This window comes from Coregonus lavaretus (genome assembly GCF_964263955.1).
Source record: "Coregonus lavaretus genome assembly, chromosome: 21".
Classification (NCBI taxonomy): domain Eukaryota; kingdom Metazoa; phylum Chordata; class Actinopteri; order Salmoniformes; family Salmonidae; genus Coregonus; species Coregonus lavaretus.
Genome location: NC_140008.1, coordinates 2,634,691 through 2,655,848, shown reverse-complemented (window position 1 = coordinate 2,655,848; position 21,158 = coordinate 2,634,691). Strand labels below are relative to the sequence as shown.

The following is a 21,158-nucleotide window of genomic DNA, read 5'->3' as shown; positions in this document are numbered from 1 at the left end:
AGTCAATATAACCATTTGTTGAGCACTTTTGAAATGTACAGCGACAGAATTCAGAACATGGGCCATTCTTACAGTATTCTCCCTGTACACCAAGTCAGAACCGTAGGATAAATAAAGGGGGCATATAAGCAGACTATGAAAGCTCTTACAATATTCAATGATTACATTTCTCTAAAACAGGCTATAGGCTACATGTGCACCACCAAGTCAGAACAGTAGGCTAAATTCTGAGGGGAGAGGGACCAAATTCTTAGGGTGAGACACATGGGCTACTAACAGCTTACTACACAACATACACTTAGTATTACTTAGCTACAGTATACATATCTCCCTGGCATATTGCATAATTTTTGCAGCAGCATACAATATATTTTTGGACTCACCTTGTAGTGCTGTGCTCACTTGAACAGGAAGGTGGCGCGGCGGTCCTTCTTGTGGGCAAATTTTGTCATCAAACTTTGTCATCAAAGTCTGGCATTCTCTGGATGTATTGTGTTTTTCAATACAACTGGGAACTCTGGGGGGGGAAAAATGAGGTCGAATCGTGACGTCAGTTATCTTCAGGTTGGAGCTCTAGAAAGAGGCCCAAGTTCCCGGCTTGGAATTCCGAGTTTGGATGACCGTTAAAAACGTATTTTCCCAGTTGGAGCTCGTTTTTTTCTCAGAGTTTCCAGTTGTCTTGAACTCACTGAAGTCTGAGATTTCCCAGTTCCGAGTTTCCAGTTGTTTTGAACGTGGGAGAAGTCATGCTGGATTGACAGCATGGCCAATGTATTCAACCTTTTCTGGCCCGTGGCATGTTTATCCTTTTAAGCTTGGAAAGGAGACCCTTAATCCCAGACTTGGACCACACACCCTCTCCACTGAATAGCAGGCTAGTGACTGCTTGCAGTTAGCCACTGATTCCTTCCAAACCACTCATTGTTGAATTTACGATTTCCAACTTGTTGTGTAATGTTTATGTCCAATGGCCGATGGGCAACGATACGTTTTATCAATAATTTCTCTTCATAATTTATCTTTATATGACAAGGATTGAAAAGGATTTGCCAGTAGATTGTTGACTTGATTCATGATGATGACTGCTAGCTTGCTAGCAAAGATTTTGAAAGTATGATGTTGACATGATCAGTCCAATCAAAGCTACGGTAGATATAACGTGATTTGACGTCATTTTATCTGTGGCCAATGACCTTGAGCCTTCTTGGATGGGCAGTTCTAATGTAACTATGGCATCACCCAAGGGGCTTGCATTTTCGAGCTCTCCCCATAGATTTTGCGGTGATGTAATGTCCCAATGAGTGACAGAACACTGAGCCAATCATGACGCAACCGGAGAACATTACCAACCCCTACGCTCTGTATTTTCTGCTGGCTGCCCCACCACCACCACAGAAAGCACTGAGCTAGGCTGAAACACCTGCATTTTGGAGCTGCCTTACTTAGTCAAGAAAGCAAAAAAAGAGACTGTTTGTATGTATGCAGCTTTCTTAACTCAATGATCTTTATTTTTACATTGTTTGCAAACTGATATATGGCATGTATTAATGGCAAGATTTTTTTTAGCTAAACAGGTGAGGCTCAAAACAGGTGGGCCTCTGCCCCAGCTGCCCTGAATGACGGGGTCGCCACTGGCCAATTGTCACCCCACCCACCGGCCTACTTGGTTTGAGGTCAGTACCCATATCAAACAAGGCTGAGTATCTCGCTTGGTTTCAGGAATCAAGCGGGCCTTGGGCAAATGGAAATGGAAATAGGAACTGTGATATTCACGGCCGGCACGGAACACCGCTGCAGTGGGCCAGAGAAAGGGTTCTGAGAAGTGCTCTGTTTTTTCTACAGAGGGAACGTGTACAGTGAGCTAAGGAGAAGAAGCAGTGTGTCACGTTCGTTCAAGGACGGGTCAGACCAAGGCGCAGCGTGATATGCGTACATGTTTATTTAACTTATAAACAAACGAAACGTGAAGTCCAAAGGTTGAAACAAACAACAAACCTTACACGGAACAAGATCCCACAACCCACTAGTGCCAATAGGCTGCCTAAGTATGATCCCCAATCAGAGACAACGAGCGACAGCTGCCTCTGATTGGGAACCACACCCGGCCAACATAGAAATACACATACTAGATAACCCACCTAGACTAATACACATAGATACAACAAAGAATATACACACCCTGCCTCACATATACGAGTCCCCTGAGTCAGGGCGTGACACAGTGTTTGAAATCAACTAAGTTAAGTTTGGGAAAGATGTATGCTGGAGTAATATATGCTGCACGTAGATCCGTCCACACAAGATGAAAATGTATGCACTCACTAACTCTAAGTCGCTCTGGATAAGATGTCTTATAAATGTCTGCTAAATGACTAAAATGTGAAATGTAATGATTACCACCACAACAAATGGAGGTGCATGGTGTTCATCCCAGTCACCACAAGATGGCAGTATTCCTTTACATAAAACAGCCTACAGTAGCTCCCACTGCAGAGATGTCTTGTTGACCTACATCCGATCTGAATATTGAACACACAGAAATAGAGCATATACATATTTAAACAGTCACCATTGAAGAGCTACTTATTTATTTATTGACCCAAAAGCTGTGTGTGGGGCAGAGAGAGAGAGAGAGAGAGAGAGAGAGAGAGAGAGAGAGAGAGAGAGAGAGAGAGAGAGAGAGAGAGAGAGAGAGAGAGAGAGAGAGAGAGAGAGAGAGAGAGAGAGAGAGAGAGAGAGAGAGAGAGAGAGAGAGAGAGAGAGAGAGAGAGGAGAGAGAGAGAGAGGAGAGAGAGAGAGAGAGAGAGAGAGAGAGAGAGAGAGAGAGAGAGAGAGAGAGAGAGAGAGAGAGAGAGAGAGAGAGAGAGAGAGAGAGAGAGAGAGAGAGAGAGGAGAGAGAGAGAGAGAGACGGTATTTCTGTCTGGGACTAGAGACAACAGACCACTATCCAAACGACAGACAATTATTCAATGCAAGGCCTACTGTTGTAGCTTACAGACCTGACTGTTGTAGCTTACAGACCTACGCCCATGAGTCCTGCTCTAGGATCAGTTTTGTGTTTTTATATCTTAATGAATAGGATTATATGGACAAGGGGTACTGATTCTCTGGTAGTTGACCAATCACAAAAGTCTTATCAATTAAATGGAATCAGAAATATATCTAGCCTCTCCATTGCGAGTAGTAAAACATATTTTAGGGTCCAGCGTAATATAACCAATGATAAGTGAATGGAGGCAGACTGGACTTTGTGATTGGCTGCTGTTGTGCCGATGAGATAAGGCCAATGACCTTGGCTTGCCAACAGACTGTAGCTTTCTTTGTCGCCTAGAAGGAGTATAATTGGGGAGAACCATGATTTAGTTTTGGTGGTATTCTAAGAATGTGTTGCTTCCTCCTCTAAAACAGGAATATTTTTTTTTTCTGCCTTGATAATCTATTATAATTATATTCTGTGTTTAGTGGTTGAATGATTTAACAATGAAATGGGAATGCAAGAATATGAGTTAGAGAGAAATGACATAGAATCTAGTCCATGAGAATTGATTATATTCCTATTTTCTCTCTCCTCCCACTAGGATCCCCACAGCTGTTCTCTCTCCTCCCACAGCTGTTCTCTCTCCTCCCACTAGGATCCCCACAGCTGTTCTCTCTCCCCCCCACAGCTGTTCTCTCTCCTCCCACTAGGATCCCCACAGCTGTTCTCTCTCCCCCCCACAGCTGTTCTCTCTCCTCCCCGCCCACAGCTGTTCTCTCCCCCCTGACCACAGCTGTTCTCTCTCCTCCCCCCACAGCTGTTCTCTCCCCCCCACACAGCTGTTCTCTCCCCCCCGCCCACAGCTGTTCTCTCTCCTCCCCGCCCACAGCTGTTCTCTCCCCCCCCCCCCCTCTCTCCTCCCACTATAATCTCCACAGCAGTGGAGAAGAGTGTGTGTCAGAAACACCAGGAGTAGGTAGGATGAGCCGTAGCCTAACTCTAGCAAAGACAGTATTGTCATGGACGCTTTTCTCACAATGCCTCTGTCAAACCTGGTTTACCCTTTGACCTGCCTGAGGAAACTCCAGCTTCTTTTATGTATTTTATTATACATTTTTTTTGTCTTTTACCCCACTTTTTCTCCCCAATTTTCGATCTTGTCTCATTGCTGCAACTCCCCAACGGGCTCAGGAGGCGAAGGTCGAGTCATGCGTCCTCTGAAACATGACCCGCCAAACCGCACTTAACACCCGCCCGCTTAACCCGGAAGCCAGCTGCACCAATGTGTCGGAGGTAACACCGTTCACCGAATGACTGAGGTCAGCCTGCAGGCACCCGGCCCGCCACAAGGAGTTGCTAGAGCGCGTTGAGCCAAGTAAAGCCTACAGACCCGGGATTGATCCCGGGTCTGTAGTGATGCCTCTAGCACTGCGATGCAGTGCCTTAGACCGCTGTGCCACTCGGGAAGCCTGGAAACTCCACCCTCTGTCTCTGTCAAACCAAATCTCCAGCCTCTAGAAGAGCAGGTAACTGTCTCAAAGCCATATAGGCTCTGGCCATCTACAGTTGAAGTCGGAAGTTTACATACACTTAGGTTGGAGTCATTAAAACTTGTTTTTCAACCACTCCACAAATTTCTTGTTAACAAACTATAGTTTTGGCAAGTTAGGACATCTACTTTGTGCATGACTCAAGTAATTTTTCCAACAATTGTTTACAGACAGATTATTTCACTTATAATTCACTGTATCACAATTCCAGTGGGTCAGAAGTTTACATACACTAAGTTGACTGTGCCTTTTTAAACAGCTTGGGAAATTCCAGAAAATGATGTCATGGCTTTAGAAGCTTCTGATAGGCTAATTGACATCATTTGAGTCAATTGGAGGTGTACCTGTGGATGTATTTCATGGCCTACCTTCAAATTCAGTGCCTCTTTGCTTGACATCATGGGAAAATCAAAAGAAATCAGCCAAGAAATGTAGACCTCCACAAGTCTGGTTCATCCTTGGGAGCAATTTCCAAACGCCTGAAGGTACCACGTTCATCTGTACAAACAATAGTACGCAAGTATAAACACCATGGGACCACGCAGCCGTCATACCGCTCAGGAAGGAGACGCATTCTGTCTCCTAGAGATGAACGTACTTTGGTGCGAAAAGTGCAAATCAATCCCAGAACAACAGCAAAGGACCTTGTGAAGATGCTGGAGGAAACAGGTACAAAAGTATCTATATCCACAGTTAAACGAGTCCTGTATCGACATAACCTGAAAGACCGCTCAGCAAGGAAGAATTCACTGCTCCAAAACCACCATAAAAAAGCCAGACTACGGTTTGCAACTGCACATGGGGACAAAGATCGTACTTTTTGGAGAAATGTCCTCTGGTCTGATGAAACAAAAATAGAACTGTTTGGCCATAATGACCATCGTTATGTTTGGAGGAAAAAGGGGAAGGCTTGCAAGCCAAAGAACACCATCCCAACCGTGAAGCATGGGGGTGGCACCATCATGCTGTGGGGGTGCTTTGCTGCAGGAGGGACAGGTGCACTTCACATAATAGATGCCATCATGAGGAAGGAAAATTATGTGGATATATTGAAGCAACATCTCAAGACATCAGTCAGGAAGTTAAAGCTTGGTCGCAAATTGGTCTTCCAAATGGACAATGACCCCATGCATACTTCCAAAGTTGTGGCAAAATGGCTTAAGGACAACAAAGTCAAGATATTGGAGTGGCCATCACAAAGCCCTGACCTCAACCCTATAGAACATTTGTGGGCAGAACTGAAAAAGCGTGTGCAAGCAAGGAGGCCTACAAACCTGACTCAGTTACACCAGCTCTGTCAGGAGGAATGGGCCAAAATTCACCCAACTTATTGTGGGAAGCTTGTGAAAGGCTACCCAAAACATTTGACCCATGTTAAACAATTTAAAGGCAATGTTACCAAATACTAATTGAGTGTATGTAAACTTCTGACCCACTGGGAATGTGATGAAAGAAATAAAAGCTGAAAAAAATCATTCTCTCTACTATTATTCTGACATTTCACATTCTTAAAAAAAACAGGGCATTTTTACTAGGATTAAATGTCAGGAAGTGTGAAAAACTGAGTTTAAATGTATTTGGCTAAGGTGTATGTAAACTTCCGACTTCAACTGTATCTCAGTGCAACCTCTCACAACTCTCACAAGTCTTATTACAAATAAGTTCCCCTCAGGTAATGGTGCCACAGGATAGACAATACGGCCTTGATCCTGTGGTGACCGTGGTATACCTAAGGATTACATAATGATGTAAAATAATGATAATCTTAGACCAAGGAGAATGAACATGATTTTTTGTTATTTTTCAAAAGACTGTCCGTTGACAGAGACAATGTAGCCTAAATTCAGAACCAGGTCAGCAGTGTCCGTTTTGAAGGGGGTGGAGAGAAGGACCCCCCCCCCCCCCCCCCCCCCCTTTGGTTCGTTACCATGACAACAGCCGTGGATGGGGAGCATGCGGAGGGGATGGAACTCTGTACAGGTGTTGTTGGGGTTTCCGCATCGCTGTAGACATCGCTTGCTGTAATGACTGTAGTCTACCGGGCATGGATAGCAGCCGCGAGAACACCTACGCAATCCCACCATAGTTTCCCTATTCGGTAACCTTGCTTTTTAAGAAATACGGAATATTATTTACGGTGGGAATAATAATCATCAACCAAACGGCGCTATGGTGCATCACTCTGGCTCCATACAGTCCTTCAAGCAGCAAAAAGGTTAGTAGTAGTGGAGGTTCTGTCTGTTTTTAGTTTTGAATAGGCTGGTCGTGTCACTGTTTAGTTTTGAATAGGCTTGTCGTGTCACAGTAATGTTATGGTCGAAGTGGACTTTTTTTGTTCCTTGTTTTTGGAACAACAAGCTGTAACGAGCGTGCACCTCTGCTTCTTTGGCGGCGCACTATGCTAAAATTTTCGACTGAACGGCTGACGCAGAGTTGGTGCTTGCGGTTCTCTACAGATGTAAAGATATGTTTCGATTCGTTGTCATTTGACCATTGGAATGCATTGACTTTTGATTAACATTATCATTTCTATCTATGTAGCATGATATTCATAAGCCAGGCAAAATAAGACCCAAAAGTTGTCTTATTATTCTGCTCGCTCCCATAAATCAGCTACATTGATCGCTAGTTTCACTATTTTCATGGCCCATTATCATCGATCTGACTTTGGTTGTATATCCTACAGAGACACCTACATTATACCAACCTTATTTAAGTAATTTTTTAGTGGACAAAATTAGCCCAAAGCTGTTAAAATAAACACCGTTTTATTTGATCAAAATCAAAATTTGATTTATATCACGATACAGTTATGGCAATGTAGGCTACATTTATTACATCTACTATGTGTTCCAAAAATCATTTTGAGAATGGATCCTTTCACATTCTGAACTGATTGCATCTCAAATATATCTTTACTTTGAAAGTTAAAACACAGAAGTATAAACACCATAACATATTTGTGTTAGGCTATAAATGTATCCATTTCTCAGGAAAATGTGATTTAATTTCAAGTAGCACTGAATTGCAGTTTTACAATTGGCACATAAACATCTGGCATCATCAAGGAAAAACGGGTAGGCTGTGTCCCATAAAGGTAAAGTGGGTTATCTCCGTGGCTACGGCCCAATTGGCACTCTATTCCCTATATAGTGTGCACTTGAGCCTTATGGACTCTGGTCAAAAGTAGTGCACTAAAAAGGAAATGGGGTGCCAGTTGGGATAAAAGCCTGTGTATGATAAAAGGCTGTGTGTGTGGAAATCGCAACAGCACCACTCAAGCTATTGGCTCTGTGGAATTAATAACTAGTGAATTATCCAGGAGAGAGTATGAGAGGGGAGATGTATGGCTGCGTCCCCCCCCATAGGGCTCTGGTCAAAAGTAGTGCACTATATAGGGAATAGGGTGCCATTTGGGACTCAACTGAGGGAATCTCTGTCCTCCTCTAAATGTAATGGGAAAACGACTCCCCTGTAAAATGACTGTAATATGAGATGCGGTATTAACCTCCAGAAACCCTCCAATTTATGCCTGTCAGTGTCCTAAGGGCATTTAACATGTAACATATGACCATGTTTTGGAGACTGCCAAAATAGTCTGTCTGTCTTGATAGAGCTTGTGTCGTACCCAGCCACCTTAGTGGTAATCAGAAACAATAAAACCGTCTCCCCGCCCCTGGTTCGGTAAAAAGCTGAGGGATGGGGCTGGAGAAATATGATCACTCTCAATTTAATAGACAGAGCTATGGATACAAGGACTGACCATCCATGATATCAACGTTCTAGTTTTAATCATGTTTTGAGGCTGTACAGTGTTTGTTTACATTTACTTTGTTTACAAACATTGGAGTAAAACAAGCTTCTATTTAGGGTTCTGATGGGGTGTGACAGCTGAACTAAGCTCATGAGGCATTTATATAACTTATATTCTTCAACAATCAAATGGGTACATATCATTAGTTTATAAGTCCAAAAATGGATGTAGCAACTGTTGATTGCCCCTTTTTTTTAAAGATGGATGCGCTAACTATAAGTCGGTCTGGATAAGAGCATCTACTAAATGAATAAAATATACATTTTAAATCAGTTTGGATTCCAGGCTAGTTTTGTCCGAGCCAGAACGGTCCATGGGGACCTGTTTCTGTAGTTGTCATGACCACAGGGAAGCTTGTATAGAGACAGAAGATAGGCCCTACAGAGGTGGAGCCAGCCTGTCATTTCCAGTCTCATGTCAAACCAAAGTTCGATTCACCAACCTGTCTGAGCAGCTGATCATGTACAGCACGCCGGCTCGCCTCACTGCAAAGTGAATTATGGGCAATATTTGGCCCTGAATGTTTATTGGCTCATTTTTTCTGCTTCTTCCCCTCTCCTGACTGACGATGCGTCCCAAATGGCACCCTATTCCCTACATAGTGCCCTGGTCAAAAGTAGTATACTGTGTATGGAACAGGGTGCCATAAAGATGCAGACAGAGTTTATGGCCCGTATTGATTGTGTAATGTATGTACGCCTGAATCTTTAAAGAACATTTAGCACAACTCTAATGATTTCTGTTGAATTATTTAACGTGTCTCATCTGTTGTCTGTATCAGAATGGTCTAATAAATGGAGAGGGGGGTTAGAGAAAGAGACCGAGACAGAGACACAGAGTCGGATAGAAAGAGAGAGATAGAGAGAGACACAGAGAGAGAGAGAGAGAGAGACACACAGAGACAGAGAGAGAGAGAGAGAGTCGGATAGAAAGAGAGATATAGAGAGAGACACACACAGAGAGAGACACACAGAGAGAGAGACACACACAGAGAGAGAGACCGAGAGAGAGAGAGAGAGACACACAGAGAGAGAGAGACCGAGAGAGAGAGAGACACACACACAGAGAGAGAGAGAGAGAGAGAGAGAGACACAGAGAGAGAGAGGGAGAGACACACACACAGAGAGAGAGAGACACAGAGAGAGAGATATGGCTGCCCATATGGGCAAGAAATCTAATTGCGATTTGACGTGTGATATACACTGAACAAAAATATAAACGCAACATGTAAAGTGTTGGTCCCATGTTTCATGAGCTGATATAAAAGATCCCAGAAATGTTCCATAAGCACAAAAAGCTTATTTCTCTCAAATGCTGTGCACAAATGTGTTTACATCCCTGTTAGTGAGCATTTCTCCTTTGACAAGATAATCCATCCACCTGACAGGTGTGGCATATCAAGAAGCTGATTTAAACAGTATGATCATTACACAGGTGCACCTTGTGCTGGGGACAATAAAAGGCCACTCTAAAATGTGCAGTTTTGTCACACAACACAATGCCACAGATGTCTCAGGTTTTGAGGGAGCATGCAATTGGCATGCTGACTGCAGGAATGTCCACCAGAGCTGTTGCCAGAGAATGTAATGTTAATTTCTCTACCATAATGTCGTTTTAGAGAATTTGGCAGTACGTCCAACCGGCCTCACAACCGCAGACCACGTATAACCACGCCAGCCCAGGGCCTCCACAGGCTTCTTCACCTGCGGGAACGTCTGAGACCAGCCACCCGGACAGCTGATGAAACTGTGGGTTTGCACAACCGAATAATTTCTGCACAAACTGTCAGAAACCGTCTCAGGGAAGCTCATCTGCGTGCTCGTCGTCCTCACAAGGGTCTTGATCTGACTGTAGTTCGGCGTCGTAACCTACTTGTGGGCAAATGCTCACTTTCGATGGCCACTGGCACATTGGAGAAGTGTTCTCTTCACGAATGAATATCGGTTTCAACTTTACTGGGCAGATGGCAGACAGCATGTATGGCGTCGTGTGGGCGAGCAGTTTGCTGATGTCAACGTTGTGAACAGAGTACCCCATGGTGGCGGTGGGGTTATGGTATGGGCAGGCAGGCATAAGCTACGGACAACGAACACAATTGCATTTTATCAACAGCAATTTGAATGCACAGAGATACCGTGACGAGATACTGAGGCCCATTGTTGTGCCATTCATCCACCGCCATCACCTCATGTTTCAGCATGATAATGCACAGCCCCATGTCGCAAGGATCTGTACACAATTCCTGGAAGCTGAAAAATGTTCCCAGTTCTTCCATGGCCTGCATACTCACCAGACATGTCAACCATGGAGCCTGTTTGGGATGCTCTGGATCCAGCAACTTCGCACAGCCATTGAAGAGGAGTGGGACAACATTCCACAGGCCACAATCAACAGCCTGATCAACTCTATGCAAAGGAGATGTGTCGTGCTGCATGAGGCAAATGGTGGTCACACCAGATACTGACTGGTTTTCTGATCTATGCCCCTACCTCTTTTTATGGTATCTGTGACCAACAGATGCATATCTGTATTCCCAGTCATGTGAAATCCATAGATTAGGGCCTAATTAATTAATTTAGATTCAACTGATTTCCTTATATGAACTGTAGCTCAGTAAAATCTTTGAAATCTGTTGCATGTTGCGCTTATACTTTTGTTCAGTGTAGATCCAAACATTTGGGTGAAATGTTGGAATCATAGAAATAGTATGATTTATAGTGAGAAGCAAAGTGGTTCTTTGTAACAATCTGTTGACTGCATGACCTAACAGAACAGCATGCCAACTAATAGTGACTAACAGCCTTATTCTAAAATAGATTAAATAAATAAAAAAAATCCTCATCAATAACCCCTAATGACAAAGTGAAAACAGGGTTTTAGACATTTTTGCAAATGTATTGAAAATAAAAAACGGTCTATATTTACATAAGAATTCAGACCCTTTGCAATGAGACTCGAAATTTAGCTCAGGTGCATCCTGTTTCCATTGATCATCCTTTAGATGTTTCTACAACTTGATTAGAGTCCACCTGTGGTAAATTCAATTGATTGGACATTATTTGGAAAGGCACACACCTGTCTATATAAGGTCCCACAGTTGTCAGAGCAAAAACCAAGCCATGAGGTCGAAGGAATTGTTCGTAGAGCTCCGAAACAGGATTGTGTTGAGGCACAGATCTGGGGAAGGGTACTAAAAAATGTCTGCAGCATTGAAGGTCCCCAAGAACACAGTGGCATCAATCATTCTTAAATGGAAGAAGTTTGGAACCACCAAGAGTCTTCCTAGAGCTGGCCGCCCGGCCAAACTGAGCAATCGGGGGAGAAGGGCCTTGGTCAGGGAGGTCACCAAGAACCCAATGGTCACTCTGACAAAGCTCCAGAGTTCCTCTGTGGAGTTGGGAGAACCTTCCAGAAGGACAACCATCTCTGCAGCACTCCACCAATCAGGCCTTTATGGTAGAGTGGCCAGACGGAAGCCACTCCTCAGTAAAAGGCACATGACAACCCGCTTGGAATTTGCCAAAAGGCACCTAAAGGACTCTCAGACCATGAGAAACAAGATTCTCTGGTCTGATGACACCAAGATTGAACTCTTTGGCCTGAATGCCAAGTATCACATCTGGAGGAAACCAGGCACCGCTTATCACCTGGCCAATACCATCCCTACAGTGAAGCATGGTGGTGGCAGCATCATGCTGTGGGGATGTTTTTCAGTGGCAGGGACTGGGAGACTAGTCAGGATCGAGGGAAAGATGCTCCGTTCAAAGTACATTTGTGGTCACAAGTATTGGTCTTCACAAAGTTTGCTGCTTCAGTGTTTTTAGATATTTTTGTCAGATGTTACTATGGTATACTGAAGTATAATTACAAGCATTCCATAAGTGTCAAAGGCTTTTATTGACAATTACATTAAGTTTATGCAAAGAGTCAATATTTGCAGTGTTGACCCTTCTTTTTCAAGACATCTGCAATCCGCCCTGGCATGCTGTCAATTAACTTCTGGGCCACATCCTGACTGATGGTGCCCATTCTTGCATAATCAATGCTAGGAGTTTGTCAGAATTTGTGGGTTTTTGTTTGTCCACCCACCTCTTGAGGATTGACCACAAATTCTCAATGGGATTAAGGTCTGGGGAGTTTCCTGGCCATGGACCCAAAATGTTGATGTTTTGTTCCCCGAGCCACTTAGTTATCACTTTTGCCTTATGGCAAGGTGCTCCATCATGCTGGAAAAGGCATTGTTCGTCACCAAACTCTTCTTGGATGGTTGGGAGAAGTTGCTCTCGGAGGATGTGTTGGTACCATTATTTATTCATGGCTGTGTTCTTAGGCAAAATTGTGAGTGAGCCCACTCCCTTGGCTGAGAAGCAACCCCACACATGAATGGTCTCAGGATGCTTTACTGTTGGCATGACACAGGACTGATGGTACCACTCACCTTCTCCGGACAAGCTATTTTCCAGATGCCCCAAACAATCGGAAAGGGGATTCATCAGAGAAAATTACTTTACCCCAGTCCTCAGCAGTCCAATCCCTGTACCTTTTGCAGAATATAAGTCTGTCCCTGATGTTTTTCCTGGAGAGAAGTGGCTTCCTCGCTGCCCTTCTTGACACAAGGCCATCCTCCAAAAGTCTTCACCTCACTGTGCGTGCAGATGCACTCACACCTGCCTGCTGCCATTCTTGAGCAAGCTCTGCACTGGTGGTGCCCCGATCCCGCAGCTGAATCAACTTTAGGAGACAGTCCTGGCGCTTGCTGGACTTTCTTGGGCGCCCTGAAGCCTTCTTCAAAAAAATTGAACCTCTCTCCTTGAAGTTCTTGAGGATCCGATAAATTGTTGATTTAGGTGCAATCTTACTAGCAGCAATATCCTTGCCTGTGAAGGTATTTTTGTGCAAAGCAATGATGACGGCGGCACGTGTTTCCTTGCAGGTAACCATGGTTAACAGAGGAAGAACAATGATTTCAAGCACCACCCTTCTTTTAAAGCTTCCAGTCTGTTATTCTAACTCAATCAGCATGACAGAGTGATCTCCAGCCTTGTCCTCGTCAACACTCTCACCTGTGTTAACGAGAGAATCACTGACATGATGTCAGCTGGTCATTTTCTGGCAGGGCTGAAATGCAATGGAAATGTTTTTTGGGATTAAGTTCATTTTCATGGCAAAGAGGGACTTTGCAAATAATTGCAATTCATCTGATCACTCTTCATAACATTCTGGAGTATATGCAAATTGCCATCATAAAAACTGAGGCAACAGACTTTGTGAAAATTAGTATTTGTGTCATTCTCAAAACGTTTGACCACGACTGTACAGAGAGATACTTGATGAAAACCTGCTCCAGAGCGCTCAGGACCTCAGACTGGGGCGACGGTTCACCTTCCAACAGGACAACGACCCTAAGCACACAGCCAAGACAATGCAGGAGTGGCTTCAGATCAAGTCTCAATGGCCTTGAGTGGCCCAGCCAGAGTCCAGACGAACCTGATCTAACATCTCTGGAGAGAACTGAAAATAGCTGTGCAGCAATGCTCCCCATCTAACCTGACAGAGCTTGAGAGGATCTGCAGAGAAGAATGGGAGAAACTCCCAAAATATAGGTGTGCCAAGCTTGTAGCGTCATACCCAAGAAGGCTCGATGCTGTAATCACTGCCAAATGTGCTTCAACAAAGTACTGAGTAAAGGGTCTGAATACTTATGTAAATGTGATATTTCCGTTTTTTTATTTGTAATACATTTGCAAACATTTGTAAATCTGTTTTTGCTTTGTCATTATTGGGGTATTGTGTGAAGATTGATGAGGAGGGAAAAAACGATTTGAACATACATGTTTTCTTTGTTTAGGCCTGAATATACACATCCAGTGATAGTATGTAGTATGTTATACTGAAGTAGATACCAGGTATAGTATGTTCCTTTGGTAGTTGATAAAGGGAGTTGCCTGCGCACGGTATACAATGTACTTTACTGTCCATTTACATGGAAATTCATTTTGTGAAGTCCGCATACAAATACACAAAAACAGTAGAGCTTAAATACATAGAGATAATGTCTAGTAGTAGTCTAATAGTCCTGCACCATGTTATGGTGTTATGCTGATTCCCAGTAGTCCTGCACCATGTTATGCTGATTCCCAGTAGTCCTGCACCATGTTATGTTGTTATGCTGATTCCCAGTAGTCCTGCACCATGTTATGGTGTTATGCTGATTCCCAGTAGTCCTGCACCATGTTATGGTGTTATGCTGATTCCCAGTAGTCCTGCACCATGTTATGGTGTTATGCTGATTCCCAGTAGTCCTGCACCATGTTATGTTGTTATGCTGATTCCCAGTAGTCCTGCACCATGTTATGGTGTTATGCTGATTCCCAGTAGTCCTGCACCATGTTATGCTGATTCCCAGTAGTCCTGCACCATGTTATGGTGTTACGCTGATTCCCAGTAGTCCTGCACCATGTTATGGCGTTATGCTGATTCCCAGTAGTCCTGCACCATGTTATGTTGTTATGCTGATTCCCAGTAGTCCTGCACCATGTTATGCTGATTCCCAGTAGTCCTGCACCATGTTATGGTGTTATGCTGATTCCCAGTAGTCCTGCACCATGTTATGCTGATTCCCAGTAGTCCTGCACCATGTTATGTTGTTATGCTGATTCCCAGTAGTCCTGCACCATGTTATGGTGTTATGCTGATTCCCAGTAGTCCTGCACCATGTTATGGTGTTATGCTGATTCCCAGTAGTCCTGCACCATGTTATGCTGATTCCCAGTAGTCCTGCACCATGTTATGGTGTTATGCTGATTCCCAGTAGTCCTGCACCATGTTATGGCGTTATGCTGATTCCCAGTAGTCCTGCACCATGTTATGGTGTTATGCTGATTCCCAGTAGTCCTGCACCATGTTATGCTGATTCCCAGTAGTCCTGCACCATGTTATGGTGTTATGCTGATTCCCAGTAGTCCTGCACCATGTTATGTTGTTATGCTGATTCCCAGTAGTCCTGCACCATGTTATGCTGATTCCCAGTAGTCCTGCACCATGTTATGCTGATTCCCAGTAGTCCTGCACCATGTTATGCTGATTCCCAGTAGTCCTGCACCATGTTATGCTGATTCCCAGTAGTCCTGCATCATGTTATGTTGTTATGCTGATTCCCTGTAGTCCTGCACCATGTTATGCTGATTCCCAGTAGTCCTGCACCATGTTATGCTGATTCCCAGTAGTCCTGCACCATGTTATGCTGATTCCCAGTAGTCCTGCACCATGTTATGTTGTTATGCTGATTCCCAGTAGTCCTGCACCATGTTATGTTGTTATGCTGATTCCCAGTAGTCCTGCACCATGTTATGCTGATTCCCAGTAGTCCTGCACCATGTTATGCTGATTCCCAGTAGTCCTGCACCATGTTATGCTGATTCCCAGTAGTCCTGCATCATGTTATGTTGTTATGCTGATTCCCTGTAGTCCTGCACCATGTTATGCTGATTCCCAGTAGTCCTGCACCATGTTATGCTGATTCCCAGTAGTCCTGCACCATGTTATGTTGTTATGCTGATTCCCAGTAGTCCTGCACCATGTTATGGTGTTATGCTGATTCCCAGTAGTCCTGCACCATGTTATGGTGTTATGCTGATTCCCAGTAGTCCTGCACCATGTTATGCTGATTCCCAGTAGTCCTGCACCATGTTATGGTGTTATGCTGATTCCCAGTAGTCCTGCACCATGTTATGGTGTTATGCTGATTCCCAGTAGTCCTGCACCATGTTATGGTGTTATGCTGATTCCCAGTAGTCCTGTACCATGTTATGGTGTTATGCTGATTCCCAGTAGTCCTGTACCATGTTATGTTGTTATGCTGATTCCCAGTAGTCCTGCACCATGTTATGCTGATTCCCAGTAGTCCTGCACCATGTTATGCTGATTCCCAGTAGTCCTGCACCATGTTATGCTGATTCCCAGTAGTCCTGCACCATGTTATGGTGTTATGCTGATTCCCAGTAGTCCTGCACCATGTTATGCTGATTCCCAGTAGTCCTGCACCATGTTATGTTGTTATGCTGATTCCCAGTAGTCCTGCACCATGTTATGTTGTTATGCTGATTCCCAGTAGTCCTGCACCATGTTATGGTGTTATGCTGATTCCCAGTAGTCCTGCACCATGTTATGCTGATTCCCAGTAGTCCTGCACCATGTTATGGTGTTATGCTGATTCCCAGTAGTCCTGCACCATGTTATGCTGATTCCCAGTAGTCCTGCACCATGTTATGGTGTTATGCTGATTCCCAGTAGTCCTGCACCATGTTATGTTGTTATGCTGATTCCCAGTAGTCCTGCACCATGTTATGTTGTTATGCTGATTCCCAGTAGTCCTGCACCATGTTACACACACACACACACACACACACACACACACACACACACACACACACACACAGTCCCAAGCCAGTGCAGTAGGAGTTAACAGTGTAGGTGATATGCAACCTGTTCACACAGCTGGAAACATTGAATAGCAAAACTCAACATATTTAGAAAGGACAGTCAAAGGAAAAATCTAATTTGCCCAAGAGGCGAAAACATAAGAGAATATTATTGAAAGAAGGGAAAAATGTTATCAAGAGATATGGTTTCCTCCTGTGTTTTTGTTGTGTGTATGTGTGTTTGGTGAAAGGCTGCTGCCTGACTGGCCGAGCAGGCCACCTGTGCTGTTATGTAACCAGATGGTTTGATAGATACAGACATCAACTGGGAGGCAGACTTGTACAATGTACAAATATATACAGTATGCATAGTTTTCTTTTTAAGTCGTTTTCTTTTGTCTTACGCTTTACTTTAGTCGGTTACTTACTCAGTAGTTACATGATTCAATGGTTATTTTACACGATAATTAACTCAAGTTTTGAGGTACATATGGTTTTTATGAACACATGAACATGAAATGTTAGTCCATTGTTCCCAAATGATTTGAGACTGAGAGACATCCAATAAGTGAGCTGGATAGCAGAGAAAAAGCTTGTAGAAAAATTGGAGAAAGAAAACCTGGTAAATTGTGTGTCTTTTCAGGGAGCTTTGTAAACTGGAAGGGACAGGGAAGGCTCTGGGGACAAGGTGAGGATATTTACTTATCCCCCCTCCCCGTCACTATCATTCATAGATAATTACTTATCCCCCCTCCCCGTCACTATCATTCATAGATAATTACTTATCCCCCCTCCCCGTCACTATCATTCATAGATAATTACTTATCCCCCCTCCCCGTCACTATCATTCATAGATAATGACTTATCCCCCCTACCTGTCACTATCATTCATAGATAATGACTTATCCCCCCTACCTGCCACTATCATTCATAGATAATGTCTTATCCCCCCTCCCCGTCACTAACATTCATAGACAATGAGTCAGGGAAACCTTCTGCAAGCTCATGTATTATGAAAAGGTTTGAGGGGCCATTTTGCCAATAAACCAGTAGTTAATTTGGTTTATGTATCTTGGTCTATCCAACCCACAAATTACACCATGGCAGTGTGACAAGTCATTTTTAAATTGCTCTAAATGTCCCAGTTTTGTGTCCAAAATGGGCAGTTTGTTAGTAAGGGAGGGCAGTTATACACAGCCCCAGATTAATGTTAAGCACTTGACTTGACAGGCGGTGTAGAAAATTGTTTGACGTAGTAAAAACTACAATCAATCAAGTGGGTTATGAGAGAAAGAGAAAGAGAGGGAAGAGCGAGAGAGGGAGAAGGGGGGAAGAGAGAGAGGGGGGGGGGGGGAGAGATACAGAGAGAGAAGGAGAGATAGAGTTAGGTAAACCCTGCTAACCATGGTACAACCTGGTCTCTGCCACCTGCTCTGAGGTGTGTGTGTCTGTCTCTCTGTGTGTGTGTGTCCTATTTTTTTCCCTCATTGCTGTATTTGTTCCAACTCAGGAAAACCATTTGATATTTATTGATGATATTATGACTCTGTTTTCTCCATATCACTGCATATACATTCATAACGCTGACTTCTATTCTTGTGGGTATCTATGCTGCAATAGTGTATGTGCCGGGGGGCTAGGGTCAGTCTGTTATATCTGGTGTTATTCTCCTGTCTTATCCGGTGTCCTGTGTGATCTTAGGTATGCTCCCTCTCTCCCTCCCCTCCCTGAGGACCTGAGCCCTAGGACCATGCCTCAGGACTACCTGGCCTGATGACTCCTGGCTGTCTCCAGTCCACCTGGTCGTGCTGCTGCTCCAGTTTCAACTCTTCTGCCTGCGGCGGCTATGGAACCCTGACTTGTTCACCAGACGTGCTACCCTGTCCCAGACCTGCTGTTTTCAACTCTCTCTCTCTCTACCGCACCTGCCATTTTAACCTCTAAATGCCCGGCTATGAAAAGCCAAGTGACATTTACTCCTGATGTACTGACCTGTTGCAACCTCTACAACCACTGTGATTATTATTTGACCCTGCTGGTCATCTATGAACGTTTAAACATCTTGGAGAAAAATCTGGCCTTAATGGCAATGTAATGTTATAATCTCCACCCGGCACAGCCAGAAGGGGACTGGCCACACCTCAGAGCCTGGTTCATCTCTAGGTTTCTTCATAGGTTTCTGCCTTTCTAGGGAGTTTTTCCTAGCCACCGTGCTTCTACATCTGCATTGCTTGCTGTTTGGGGTTTTAGGCTGGGTTTCTGTATAAGCACTTTGTGACATCTGCTGATGTAAAAAGGGCTTTATAAATAAAATGTGATTGATTTGATTTGGGTTCACAAGTCATTTAAAACTAAGCTAACATATGTACCTAGTTTTACCTTAGAGTATGTGGTGAGTGTTTAAAGCCCTAATTCAATCATCAACCAGACTTTAGATTTTGTTGTCGTAGCTACACATTCGTCACTAATGACGTCTGATCACCCCTCTGTGTCACACCCTGGCTCTGGGGACTCTAATATGTTGAGCCAGGGTGTGTAGAGTCTATGTGTTTTGTTCTATGTTCTCATTCTAGTCAGTTGTGTTTCTATGTTGGCCGGGGTGGTTCTCAATCAGAGGCAACGTGAATCAGCTGTTGCTTGTTGTCTCTGATTGGGAACCATACTTAAGCAGCCTGTTTTCCACAGTGTATTGTGGGATCTTGTTCCGTGCTGGTTTATGTTTGTTAACCAAGGACTTCACGTTATCGTTTGTTGTTTTGTTCGTGTTAATTAATAAATAAGTATGTTTGCAAATAACGCTGCGCGTTGGTCCTCCTCCTTCGACGATCGTGACACTCTGTCTGTGACTGCTTCACAAATGGCACCGTGTTTCCTACTAAGTAGTGCACATGGGCCCCGATTCAGACGTAGGAAATGTACGTCTTTCCTACGCTCTTCTCAGTAATTGGCATTCAGACTTACCTCGTGCAGGTGCGTAATTGGCTTTGCAGGCGTGGTTCCCTTGTGCACGCTGAATACATTCAAATTCTTAGTCTGCTATATGGCATATTATTATAATTCAACCAGTGAAAACCCTCCCACTTGCTGGCCAACAGATTTTCTCATGGAGTTTTCATTCAATAGTGTTTTCAGTACATTTATCTACAGCCACCCCTTTTAAAATTTGGTGTACCTTTTTTTAATTTGAATTTTCATCGACAGACTCACAAAAATATATGGAGAGAACGGTTCAGAATATTAGAGATCAATTAAAGAAAACCATTTATTTCCGTCTCTGTTTCAGCACCAATTGGTAGATTTAAAAATACTCTGATCTTGTATATTATTTAGGGTTAGGAAAGTATTTATGAATAATAAAAACAACAGGGTTGGAGAACCTTTACACACAAAATATATTGGTTCATCAAAAATACAGTAGTTTGATTCATCCTGAAAGTTGCCATATTCAATTGTTAAATCCGTGAAATATTGGAAGGTGAGGAAAGTGTACAATAGGTGTTGAACAGTAGTCTATATATAGTAGTCTATAAATCTACCCTAATAATCCTCACTAATCATGGAACTGTGTTGACAACGGTCCCTGGAAGTTATAAGGCCAGCATTTCATCAACTTCACTGTGGAAAAGGTGATACAGTGGGGGAAAAAAAGTATTTAGTCAGCCACCAATTGTGCAAGTTCTCCCACTTAAAAAGATGAGAGAGGCCTGTAATTTTCATCATAGGTACACGTCAACTATGACAGACAAATTGAGAGAGAAAAAAATCCAGAAACTCACATTGTAGGATTTTTTATGAATTTATTTGCAAATTATGGTGGAAAATAAGTATTATTATTAAAGGTGATGTGTTGATATGCTTCAGTTTGTTGTCATGTGACTGGTTTCACATTTGTCTTCAGCGATCATAAAGGTAAAATAGATATAAAACTATTGTCTTTTATATTTACAATCCACTTATTCAAACTGCTTATGTAACAGTGTTGCTTCCGTCCCTCTCCTCGCCCCTACCTGGGCTTGAACCAGGGACTCTCTGCACACATCGACAACAGTCACCCTCGAAGCACCGTTACCCGTCGCTCCACAAAAGCCACGGCCCTTGCAGAGCAAAGGGAAACAACTACTTCAAGGTCTCAGAGCGAGTGACGTCACCGATTGAAACGCTACTAGTGCGCACCGCTAACTAGCTAGCCATTTCACACCGGTTACACTTACATATTTACCTCTTACCAATAGCGCTTATTAATTTGTAAATTACAGTGCATGGAGAATGGTGTTGTTTCTATCGGGGGAAAAAAAAAGAAAGTAGATGTTCCACTTGGAACCGACAGGTTGCTCGAACTTATTCATTGTTTCATCGCGCGTGAAGGTGGTGGAAATATGAGGGAATCAATTTAAGG

The 21,158-nt window shown here is 43.5% G+C and overlaps 1 protein-coding gene across 1 annotated transcript in view; it reads left to right on the top strand.

The window, feature by feature from the left end:
• Positions 1 to 6,697: 6,697 nt before the first annotated feature.
• LOC311148687 (anoctamin-3-like) overlaps positions 6,698 to 21,158 on the top strand; it is a gene marked incomplete at both ends in the record, with an annotated part of 98,459 nt that continues 83,998 nt past the window's right edge. The window contains one exon of the mRNA XM_084185666.1: positions 6,698 to 6,743. Within this exon, the coding sequence (XP_084041792.1) occupies positions 6,698 to 6,743 (46 nt within the window). The remainder of the gene's footprint in view (positions 6,744 to 21,158) is intronic.